This window comes from Prionailurus viverrinus, chromosome C1 (genome assembly GCF_022837055.1).
Source record: "Prionailurus viverrinus isolate Anna chromosome C1, UM_Priviv_1.0, whole genome shotgun sequence".
Taxonomy (NCBI): Eukaryota; Metazoa; Chordata; class Mammalia; order Carnivora; family Felidae; genus Prionailurus; species Prionailurus viverrinus.
The window spans coordinates 172,924,162-172,937,012 of record NC_062568.1 but is presented as its reverse complement, the minus strand read 5'-3'; the positions used below and the strand labels follow the sequence as shown (position 1 = coordinate 172,937,012).

The 12,851-nt window shown below is 37.2% G+C and overlaps 1 protein-coding gene across 6 annotated transcripts in view; it reads left to right on the top strand.

The window, feature by feature from the left end:
• OSBPL9 (oxysterol binding protein like 9) overlaps positions 1-12,851 on the top strand; it is a 186,576-nt gene that overhangs the window by 140,383 nt on the left and 33,342 nt on the right. For 5 of the 6 annotated variants that reach the window (XM_047872191.1, XM_047872193.1, XM_047872194.1 and 2 more), the window contains 2 exons: positions 2,066-2,116; positions 12,202-12,240. In XM_047872191.1, coding sequence (XP_047728147.1) covers positions 2,066-2,116; positions 12,202-12,240 — 90 coding nt within the window. The remainder of the gene's footprint in view (positions 1-2,065; positions 2,117-12,201; positions 12,241-12,851) is intronic. The other variant, XM_047872192.1, reaches the window with a different exon arrangement.

Here is a 12,851-nt window from a genome sequence, read left to right as displayed (position 1 = left end):
TGGTTGCCTTTTAGTTTTGTTGGTTGTTTCCTTGGCTGTGCAGAAGCTTTTTATCTTCATAAGGTCCCAGTAATTCACTTTTGCTTTTAATTCCCTTGCCTTTGGGGATGTGTCCAGTAAGAGATTGCTACGGCTGAGGTCAGAGAGGTCTCTGGAAAGCAGTGTGGAGGTTCCTCAGAAAATTAAAAATAGACCTACCCTATGACCCAGCAATAGCACTGCTAGGAAGTTATCCAAGGGATACAGGAGCACTGATGCATAGGGCCACGTGTACCCCAATGTTCATAGCAGCACTCTCAACAATAGCCAAATTATGGAAAGAGCCTAAATGTCCATCAACTGATGAATGGATAAAGAAATTGTGGTTTATATACACAATGGAATATTACGTGGCAATGAGAAAAAATGAATTATGGCCTTTCGTAGCAACGTGGATGGAACTGGAGAGTGTGATGCTAAGTGAAATAAGCCATACAGAGAAAGACAGATACCATATGGTTTCACTCTTATGTGGATCCTGAGAAACTTCACAGGAACCCATGGGGGAGGGGAAGGAAAAAAAAAAAAAAAAAGAGGTTAGAATGGGAGAGAGCCAAAGCATAAGAGACTTAAAAACTGAGAACAAACTGAGGGTTGATGGTGGGTGGGAGGGAGGAGAGGGTGGGTGATGGGTATTGAGGAGGGCACCTTTTGGGATGAGCACTGGGTGTTGTATGGAAACCAATTTGTCAATAAATTTCATAAAAAAAAAAATAATAAAAAAAAAATAAAAAATAAAAAAAAAATAATAATAAAATAGAAAGTACTTTAAAATGCTGTTTCTATTTTAAGCTGCCACTATTAAGAACAATTGAGATTTTAATTTTTATGAATTTTTTACAAGGCTGTTTAAGAATTTTATTATTTTCAGGGAGCCTGGGTGACTTGGTTAGGCGTCTGACTCTTGATTTCAGCTCAGGTCTTGATCTCATGGTTCATGAGCTGAAGCCCCACATCGGGCTCCGTGCTGAGAGTGTGGAACCTGCTTTGGATTCTCTCTCTCTCTCTCTCTCTCTCTCTCTCTCTCTCTCTCTCTCCCCCCTCCCTCCCTCCCTCCCTCCCTCCCCCCCCCCTGCTTGCTCTCTCTCAAAATAAATAAACATTAAAAAAAAAAAGAATTTTATTTTCTAAAGGAGTTAAAAAGACTAAATAATCCCTCTAATTGAAATGGACTTCATGTGCCATTTTATTTGTTTCTGGTCTTGTCTGTCTGAGATTCTTGGATAAAAGGTGTCATCCATGCACAACGTATATTCTCTTATAATTAAAATATATTATGATTCAAGCTTTCTGATGTACTGGCCTTCTGACATTATGTAATAGGCTACTCATAAGATCTACATTTTGATAAAAGCCTTTTTGAAAACAAAGTAGTAGTATTCTAGGTTCACCAGTATTGGGGTTAGAATCCTTTACTCTCCATAATTCCATAAAAGTCTTCAATAGATATTTTAGGAATTTACATTAGGGTTACCTGCCATTGATCTAAGAATTTGGAAGTTAATCAGCCCCCTGTTTCTTTCTGTTTGAAGTGTTGAAAATCCGTTTAGAATGTTATCAGTATAAATTAACAATTTTTAGCATTCTTTTTAAATTTTTTAATGTTTATTTTTGAGAGAGAGAGAGAGAGAGGGAGCACGCCCGAGCATAAGTGGGAGAAGGGCAGAGAGAGAGGGAGACACAAAGTCTGAAACAGGCTCCAGGCTCTGAGCTGTCAACAGAGAGCGTGACACAGGACTTGAACTTGTGAACCGCAAGATCATGACCTGAGCCAAAGTTGGACACTTAATGACTGAGCCACTCAGATGCCCCTTTTTGGCATTCTTTAATGGTTTATAGAATTGCTAATGATAACTTCATCTGACACTGTCAATATAGTAGAACCCACCAGATATCCAGAGAGGGTATTTCTTGTATAGTATAGACTTAAATCTTGTACATTTGAACTGATTTTTATATCTAAAGTTGTATCAAAAGACCATTTTATTTGGTGCAAGATCCTAAAATCAGTGTCCTGTTTTTACAGAGCATGGTAGAATCAATTAAACACTGCATTGTGTTGCTGCAGATTGCTAAAGTAAGTAAATTTTACTTTTGATTCCTTTAATTTAATGAGATTTAAAAATTGTAATAGCATTTCTCTTTAATAGTCCGGTGACCTGGTTCTGAAATATATTACCTTTCTGCAGTAAATTGTGGGGTTCCTAGTACTATTGAACAACTGTGTATTTGGGTGTTACCTTAGCAGCATGTGCCTGGTTTTGATAAGGTAATTTCTGATATGATGACTGGGAAGGAGGGGAGCACATTTGAATGACTCACTCCTTTCTTCCACTTTACCCATTATACTGCTTTGGAACAAGGGCATACTTTGCAAAACTTTTCACAGAAAAGTTTTTCTTAGGAAAAAAGGAATTAAATTTTAGCAAGAGTTCTTTCTCTCATCCATAACAAAGAGTATAAAAGATATATATGTGTGTGTGTGTGTATTATATGTATATAATATATATTTTTTTAGTTTTTTTTTCTAGTACTAAACTACATCAGTGAACCATTACTTTAATTGCTGTTCCTTATTCATGCAATAAAATGTATTTTGAATTATTGTGGTGAGGTAAAAATTTCATGGCGTTGTGCCTGCTTTTCTGAAAAATTTTGGTGTATTCAACTTAAATGTAGATTTGATTGCCTGGTATTTTGAGAAATAGGCATTTTAGGATTTGAAAATAAGAATTTTAAAAAATGTCCCCTGATTGTTTCTATCTGACTGTACCTCTGTATTTCTAGCCAGTGGCTAGAAGAGGGTGGGCAGGCAATTCAGCAGCCAAGTTGGGAAATGATGTTTGCATGAGTTTTTAATTACTGGCCTGTTTTACTTATTCAGTTGCATATATTTGTTTGCCCAGTAATGGTCATTTTTTACCTAGTATTGTTAATAACACAATTGTATAGGACAATCCATTTGTGCTTAGATAGTAAGGATATTCACCATATAAGTTAAAGGAGGTCAATATCATTTTCTTCTGAGGCTAGATCCAGTATTAAAGTGTCTGAATTTAAGGGCTTGTGTTCACTTTCTAGGTTTTTGGTGTATTGTTTTGTTTTGTTTTGTTTTTATCACTATGCCTGATTTCTTGTGTATATGTCTAAATTTTTCATCTGCTTCTGTGGATGAGAATATATTATAAAGGGAGGATAGTGTTGGGGGTATAAAAGAGGTGGTAAGGTTTCTGTTTTTCTTGACTGTAAAATTACATGGGTAGGTGGGCATCTACTGTTACCCAAAAGCCTCTACAATATATAGATAAGCAGTGAACTATACCATGCTCAGTGTGAATAGGTAGGTGTTTTAGAGATTCATACTGCCTTCTCTAGAAGATTGAGGAAATAGAAGAGCTGATAGTGTTTAGGCCAGTTTGGATAATCTCTACAAGTCATTCAAAACTTTTAGATAGATGTAAAACAAGACTGCCTAGCTTCTTTGAGTAGCTCACCTTTTAGCTTCCCGTCAAGAACATTTTCCGTGTTCTGTCTTTGGAATGAGTTACAATTCAAATTACTAACACTCCTTTTTGGAAGTTTCTACTATTTTTTTTTAAAGATTTTTCATTTTTTAAGTAATCTCTACAAATGTGGGACACGCACTCACCCAAGATCAAGAGCAGCACTCGCCACTGACTGAGGCAGCCAGGAGCTCAGTTTCTACTGGAAGTTTCTACTGTTTAGTCTGTACTTGCTACCTCTCTGTGTTTTTTTGTTTTTTTCTAGCCCAGCTTGATAGACTTATATTTCAAGGTCCTTCAGAAGGGGTAACATAGATTAAGTAAATCAAGTTGGCTTTTTAGTTTTTTCCATAAGGAAAAAGCCTTCATTAAAGGCTTTCAGTGTACAAAAACATCCCTTAAATTACATATGTAGTCTATATGAATTCTATGAGTATCTTTAAATCTAAATGTAAATCAGATCATTTCACTTGCCTCCTTAAATCCCCCTAAATGGTTTTGCATCTCCCTTGGAATCTAAACTGCTTATAATAACTTATATCAATTGAACTGTCACTACTCTCTCACCTCATCTGCCCTCACTTGATCACGTTATTCCAACAACATTGGCTTGTTTTCTTTTTCTCAGGCCAGACGCTTTCTGCTTCAGGGATGTGTATTTACTTTCCCCTCTGCCTGGAAGGCACTTCCTCCATATTTCCAGGACTCACTCTCTTGCTTTATTCAGATTTCTGCCCACATGAAATCTCTTTGAAGAGACCTTCCTGACCACTCTACCTAAATAATGTCTAACTTCCCATTGGTGGTCTTTTTCTTCATGGCCTTGCATCACTAGCCAAATTCACTTGATATATTGTTTGCTGTCTGTTTACACCTGACTGTACTCTCCTTAAGGACTTTGTCTTATTTACCCTTGTATTAGTCTACTTGGGCTGCCATAACAAACCATCACAGACTGGGTGGCTTAAACAACAAATTTATTTTCTCACAGTTTTGGAGGCTATAGAAGTTCAAGATCAGGGTTCCTGCCAATTTGGTTTCTGGTAATGACTCTTTAGCTTGTAGACCACCACCTTCTCACTATGTCCTCACGTGGTCTTTCCTTGATGGTGTGCACAAGGAGTAGAGAGAGAAAAAGGAGGGAGGGAGGGAAGGAGAAGGAGAAGGTTGAAAGGACAGAGGGATATAGGGAGAGAGATGGTGAGGAGAGCTCTCTGGTATCTCATAAAAACACTTAATTAGGTCCAGACCCCACTTTTAGGACCTTATTTAACTATAATTTACTTCAACAAATGCCCCCATCTCCAAATAGTCATACTGGAGGTTAGGGCTTCATCTGAATATGGTAGAAGGCAGGGCACACAAATATTCACTGTAAAACACCACTGTATACTCAGTGCCCAGAACAGTTGCCTGCCACATAATAGGGGCCCAATAATTGTGAATTTTGAATTAATGTTTCTAATACATAATTAAAAAAAATTTTTTTTTAATGTTTTTGAGACAGAGAGCATGAGCAGGGGAGGGGCAGAGGGAGGGGAAACACAGAATCTGAAGCAGGCTCCAGGCTCTGAGCTGTCAGCACAGAGCCTGATGGGGGGCTCCAACTCACAGACTGTGAGATCATGACCTGAGCTGAAGTCAGACGCCCAACCGACTGAGCCACCCAGGCATCCCATCTAATACATAATTTTTTATGGTTGCATAGTTTAGTGTATCTACTCTATGTATGATTTTTTTTTTTTTTTTTAGCCACCTCTCTGTTGTGCTGGGAGGACTTCTGTCTAATACTGATGGGAATATGAATTGTTACAGTCACTTTGGAGGACTGTTCTTCATTGGTGGGTTAATAAAATCTTGAAATCAGCTACTTTTAGAGAGTGCCACCTGAGACCCCAAAGGGATATAAGAGGATAGCTAATTTGATGCCTTTGTTGTTTGGAATTTATTTAGTATTAGCTTGTTAGAGGCAGAATGCTGTAGGTAGGATTTTAAACTCCTTCCAGTTTTGATTCTTTCATTTTAATTCTCCCACAAGTTTTCCTCCTCCCTAAATGATTAATGTATTGACTCCCAAACTTTGCTACCTGTTGGAATCACTCGAGAATCTTTAACAGTTCTCGTGTCTGGCTCCCATTTCCAGACATTGTGTTGTAGCTGCTGTGGGGTGTTACCTGGGCTTTTGGGATTTTAAACTCCCAGGTAGTTCTAATATGCAGCAAAATTTGGGTACCACTTGGGTTAGTGGGATTTTCAGGTGGGCAGTGTTCAGAAAATTTCACTCTTCCTTTGTACCATAGATAGAGGCAGCTGGTGTTTCACTCATGGGAAATTGCAGAGGAAGTGGCCGGGAGGGGGTGGCGGGGAAGGTGGAATAAAGCAGAAATAACCTGGGAGGCCTCTACATTGGAGGATTTGACCAATTCCTTATCAAGATTAGGTGATAAGACCATATGCCATAATTCATATAAGCAAGTGAAATTAATTTTAATAACGTATTTTATTTAACCCAATATATCCAAAATACTACCATTTCAACATACTTCATATTCTGTCTTTTTTTTTTTGGTGCTAAGTCTTCAATATCTTGGGTGTATATTACACTTTGAACTAGCCACATTCCAAGTGCCCAGTAGCCTCGTGTGACTAGTAGTTCCCAAACTGGACAGTACAGGTCTAGATTATCCTCTCAAAGTAGATTGTATATTTAAGTTGTCTTGGGATCTCCGGTTCTCTCCCCAGAATATTTTTCTTCATAGACTATTTGTTTTTCATAAGCATTTGTTAATTTCTCATCAGACTTTTTAAAAACAGATTTATTGATACTAATTTATATACCATAAAGTTTACTCATTTAAAGTATACACTTCAGGGTACCTGGGTGGCTCAGTTGGTTAAGCGTCTGACTTCGGCCCGGGTCATGATCTCACAGTTCACAGGTTTGAGCTCCACGTAGGGCTCTGTGCTGACAGCATGGAGCCTGGAGCCTGGAGCCTGCTTCAGATTCTGTCTTCCTCTGTCTCTGCCCCTCCCCCACTAACGTTTTGTCTCTTTCTCAGAAAATGAATAAACATTAAAAAATTTTTTTAAAGTGTACACTTCATTGGTTTTTGGTATATTTACAAACTTGTGCAGTCATTGCCATATTCAAATTATAGTACGTTTTTATCACTCCAAAAAGAAACACTGTATCTATTAAGCAGTCACCCCCCTCCCTGTTCCTCTTTTCTTTGCTACCCTCACCCCTGTTCCTCCTCCAATCCCTGGAAACCACTAATCTGTTTCTAGATTTGCCTATTCTGGACATTTCATATAATTAGGATTATACAGTATGTGGTCTTTTGTGACTGGCTTATTTAGCATAATGTTTTCAAGGCTCATATTGTCACATGTATCAGGACTTAATTCCTTTTCATTTCTGAATAACATTCCACTGAATAGATATACCACATTTTGTCTATTCAGCAATTAATGAATATTTGGGTTGTTTCCCTTTTTTTTTGGCTACTGTGAATAATGCTGCAGTAAATGTCTACATTTTGTGTGGAGATATGTTTCATTTATTTTAACTGTATACCTAGAAGTGGCATTAGTAGGGTTATATGGTAATAACTTTTTTAGAAACTGCTGAACTACTTTTCAAAGCAGCTACACCATTTTACAGTCCCACTCACAATCAGTATGTTAGAATTCCATTTTCTCCACATCCTCAACCAATATTTGTGATTGTCCTTTTTTTTTTTTTTTTTTTTTTTTTTTTAAGTGGCTTAAAACAGCAGTCATTTATTAGCTCACAGTTCTGTAGATGACTCTAAGGTGACTGGGCTGGATTGTATGCTTAAGGCCCAAATCAAGGTCTGGACAGGTTGAACTATTTAGACGGTCTGGGAAAGAATCCACTTCTAGGCTTATTCAGGTCCTTGTTGTAGGACTGAGGTCCCCATTTCCTTGCTAGTTGTTGGCTAGAACTCATTGTCAGCAACTAAAGGCCTCTGTCTCATCCTTACACAGTCTCCCTCTATCTTCAGAGCCAGCAGTGGCATATCATATCCTCTCATGGTTCACATTTCTGACCTTATCTCTCTTCTGCAACCAGCCAGGGAAAGCTCTCTGGTTTTAATGGCTCATGAGATCAGATCAGGCCCACCTGCGTAATGCTTCTGTCTTATGGTTAACTGTAAATGTAAATACCATATGATTTCACTTAAATATGGAATCTGAAAAAACAAAACAAATGAACAAACAGAAACAGACCCATAAATGCAGAGAACAGCTGGTGGTTGCCAGAGAAGGGGGTGTGGGGGTGGTGCAGAATGAGTGAAGAAGAGTGGGAGGTACAGGCTTTCAGTTATGGAATGAGTAAGTTATAGGGATAAAAGGTACAGCACAGGGAATATACTCAATGATACTGTAATAGTATGTTGACAAATGGTAGCTGCACTTATGATAAGCATAGCGTAACGTACAGAATCATAGAATTACATAGAATTACTGTGTTGTACACCTGAAACTAATGTAACATTGTGTGTCAACTGTACTTTAAAAAATAATAATGGATTCATGGAACCTCTGAATATGATGAGATCACTCCTGTGATTGTCTAGCCATTCTTAGTGGCATCTCAGGGTTTTCATTTGCATTTCCCTAAGAAATAGTGATGTTCATAATCTTTTCATGTGCTTGTTAGCCATTTCATAGATCTTTGGGAAAATGTCTATTCAAATTCTTTGCCCATTTTTTAGTTGTTTTGTTTTAAATCTCATTGAGTCTGGGAGTGATTTATATGTTCTAAATACAAATCCATATCTATGATTTGCAAATTTTTCTTCAAGTTTGTGGGTTGTCTTTTCTCTTTCTTGATAGCATCCTGAGAAGCATGCATATTTTTATTTTTGATGAAGTCCAATTTATCAGTCTTCTATTGGTTGTGCCTTTGGTGGCTTACCTGAGAAAGTCATTGCCTAATCCTAGATCACAAAGGTTTATTCCTGTGTTTTGTTCTTAGAGTTTTATAGTTTTGTGATCCACTTTGAGTTCATCTTTGTGGTGTGAGGTAGGGGTCTAAATTCATTTTCTGCATGTGGATATCCAGTTGTCCCAGCCTCATTTGTTGAATCTCATCAAACTTGAATTAGAAATTTTCTGTCATCAAAAGATGTTTATTTTTTGTTTCATATAATAAGTGTATTGGTCCATAATTATGAGAGCTTTTACTAGACTATACTGCCTTATTAGAGAGATGGGGATATATTTCATGTATTTTATTGGTAGGTATGGTTTTAAAAATACTGGAGTCTACAGTTGTCAGAAATCAGAAATCCAGGTTATGTTGTGCTGATGTTTTTGTTCATTATCATATTTCCAGATCTCAGTCATGCTGGTATGTTCAGAGAAGAGAATAGCCTTTGCATTAAGGAATAAGGGACTTAGAACCAGATAAACGTATGGTATAATTTAAGTGGGAAGTAGCATTAGACCCTTTCTTTGTTTCATTAGCATAGTTCATATTGAATTCAATTAAATCTCCAGTTCAGTAATACTTGAGGTTTAGCTTTAACTGATCCTAATTAAAAGCCATTTGTGGTATACTTAAAAACAGGATAGTTTTTAAAAAGAAAAATGGGGAAGGGGGGATCAATATAGCTTTAATTTTAAGTAGTAGAACAAAATTCCTAAAGTACATGATGGGAATGGATTAATAGGAAAGCATTTAATAGTCTATGGGTTCATCTAGCTTTGACTCTGCCTTAAAAGACAAACCACAACAATAACAAGAATAATAAATCCTGATTTAAAATACCCTGTAGATGAGGTGCCTGGTGGCTGGCTCAGTTAGTTGGTAAAGCGTCTGACTTCGGCTCAGGCCATGATCTCATGGTTTGTGTATTTAAGTCCCGCATCCGGCTCTGTGCTGACAGCTCAGAGCCTGGAGCCTGCTTCAGATTCTGTGTCTCCCTCTCTCTCTGCCCCTCCCTCCCACCCACTCCCCCGCCTCTCTTTCTTAAAAATACACCCTTTAAAAACAATTAAAATTCCCTGTAGGTATCATTCATTATTAATGGGCGGGGGGGGAGTTTGTCACATATTGAAATTTATTTTAAATTACACCAGAATTAAAAGTGGTTTTTTTAGATAACATACGTGTGTATATATAACATAGTATTTCAGTAATCAATCACTGCATAACAGAGCAGTCTAAACTGGAGTGTCTTAAAATAGCAGTAGTGATTTAAATTTTGCTCACAAATTTGCAGTTTGGGTAGACCTCATGACTTGTTCATATTTCATGCAGTGTCACCTGTGATAATTTGGGGGCGGCTAGAGGATCTACTTTTAAGATGGCTCACTCACACACTGCAAAGTTCGGCTGGGGGCCTAGATTCTTCTCCATAGAGTCCTCTTTACAGCTGCTTGGGTTTTCTCACAGTATGGTGGTTGGTTGGGTTGGTTGTTTTCTCCTAGAAAACAAGGAGAAAGAAAGTTTGTGACATATCTATGAACTAACGTTAGAAATCACATACAGTCATTTCTGCTGTAATTACTGGTAGAGACTGTCACAAAGGTTTTAGTGTAAGGGATGTGAACACTACCTCTTGTTGGGGCCATTTCTGGAAAATTTAATCTATCACATGTGTATAATATTCCTTTCTAAGAAATCCTTTGGAAAAACCAATATTTAGAAATTAATAGGGGAAAGCCATAATTAAATCAAAATGTCATCTGAGCAAGAAACTTTCTAATTTCTTTCTCTAGAATTCCCAATAATTTATTTTCAACTATCTTCATTAAGAATTACTGAAACTTTGGATATTCTAAATATATAGTTAATTTTTCAAATGGGGAAAACCCCAATATGAATTACATAGATAACAAAATGCCAGATATTCTCAAGGATATGTGAAAGATACACACTGTGCTAGAAGTTCTCACAAGCACCTCTAGGTTTGATGATTTGCTTGGAGGACTCACAGGACATGATGGATATTCATAGGTACAGTTTATTAGAGCAAAGGATCCAAAGCAAAATCAGCAAAGGGAAAAGGCACATGGGGCAAAATCCAGAGAAAAACAGGCACAAGCTTCTGTCTGTCTTCTCCCAGTAGATTTGCATAGAATGTGCTTAATTTCTCCAGTAACAAATTGTGACAACATGTGTAAAATGTCTACCAGGGAAGCTCATTAAAGACTCAACACCTTGGAGCTTTGTCAAGTAAGCACTTTCTACATAGCACTTATCAAGATTCCAGACTTAGAGAAGGAAAACAGGTTGTCAGCACAAACAAATTGTTTGCTTATACAGTTTAGGTACAGTGAGCCACCCTTATCAGAGAGAATGGTCAGAGGCCAGCTTCGCAGGCAGACAGCCCTGCTATGTTAGTGTTAACTTATTCCCAAATCTTCAAAGTGCTCTTGGTTGACACTTCAATATGAAGATTTCTGAGTAAACTCAGTAAAGAAAAAGTTATAGGTATGTGAGATAGAACGTGGACATTACGTTTAAAACCAAGACCAGGGGCGCCTGGGTGGCGCAGTCAGTTAAGCGTCCGACTTCAGCTAGGTCACGATCTCACGGTCCGTGAGTTCAAGCCCCGCGTCAGGCTCTGGGCTGATGGCTCAGAGCCTGGAGCCTGTTTCCGATTCTGTGTCTCCCTCTCTCTCTGCCCCTCCCCCGTTCATGCTTTGTCTCTCTCTCTCTGTCCCAAAAATAAATAAACGTTGAAAAAAAAAAAGAAAAAAAAAAATAAAACCAAGACCAGATACTGGTTTCTATTCAAACTTAAATATCCTCATACTATGGAGTTGAAACATTAAACAGTTTTATTTAAAATTAAACATATTATCTATATAATGCAAATAGGTGGATTATAATTACAGAAATGAATATGTGTTGGTAACTTTCCACCACCTTCCTAAAGTATGTGCTTGGAGAAGCAAGGCAAAAGAGCGTATTAGTTAATTAAGAACATGAGTTCCGAAACTGGACTGTGGAATCCTGGCTGCCCACCTTCTGTCTCAATTTTCTCATATGTCCAATGGGAATAATAATAGCATCTACCTTATAGAGTTGTTGGTGGAATAAGTGAAATAATAAATGGGAAATATTTGCCAGGCATTCGCTCCTATGTGATTCCATGGATACAGTGATTATATTTACTGAAACAAAAATCAGACCATCTATTTGGAAAAGTGTAATTCTGGGCCTACAGCCAGATATAGGAAATTGTGTTTGTCCCAAGTTTTTAAGGGTATATGATTGTCATCTCTTTAAATTGCAGTGAGAGTTTAAGGGTTGTGGGTAGTTATAACATACTATAAAATTAAACCCAGAAATATTCAGGGTCTTCCATCCTAAATTAGTGTATCTGCTTTTAATAGTTGGTACCAATATGAGTACACAGTTCCATAAGTTATTTCTATAATGAACTCAATTAAATACCTGTAGAGAAAAAATAATTGTTGGTGGTGTTTGTTTTATAGCCAGTGATAGAATTGTGTTTGGTTAGCAGTGTACAAATAGAATTACAATTTTTGTAGAAGCCAAGAGATAGTCTAACATTGTTACTTACCTATAGTAAAATAAGCTTTCTTAATAGGGAAGAAAGTACAGAAGGAGTTACTTAAAAGAATGAAGTTAATATTTTTAACATTTCTCCTTAAGGACCAGTGTAATGCGGAGAAGCACGCAGATGGAATTATAGTAAGTTTAATCTAATCTTTTTGTTTCCCTTTACTTCTGCAGAGCATTATAACCAGTCATGTCAGGAGAAGCCTGAACTTCTACTCATTTTTCAACACAAATTCCTCTTTTACCTACTCACTGCTTTTTGTTGTTGACTCTTGCAATTTTCTTTAAGCTTCTAAAGTTGGCCATCTTTCAGCAATCATTTGGAGGGGAAATGTTAAATTTTTCTAAGTATTGATTCAGATCGAATCACTTTGCATGTGTTAACATGAAGGGTTAATCATGGTGTGAAAATGAAGCTTTTATGACTAAGGCATAACTCACAATGCTACTATCAAACTCTTTTCTCAAATGAAAGCAGAAGGGGAAGGATACAATATTGAAACATATCTTAATCTATTTCAATATGTTTATTGGTTTCCATTTTATTTTTAGATTTTGCTATTGCAGTATATATTGCATCTTTATTAGAACAAATTGCACCATGAATTCTTTCACTTGTACCCATTTTCTTATTCTTTCCTCCCCCTTGGCTTTTTACTCTTCGCTTAGATTCAACTTCTACTTTAAGAAGAAAAGAAAATTTTATTGTTGGTATTTCCCATCTGGAAATAAAAGTTCGAGTT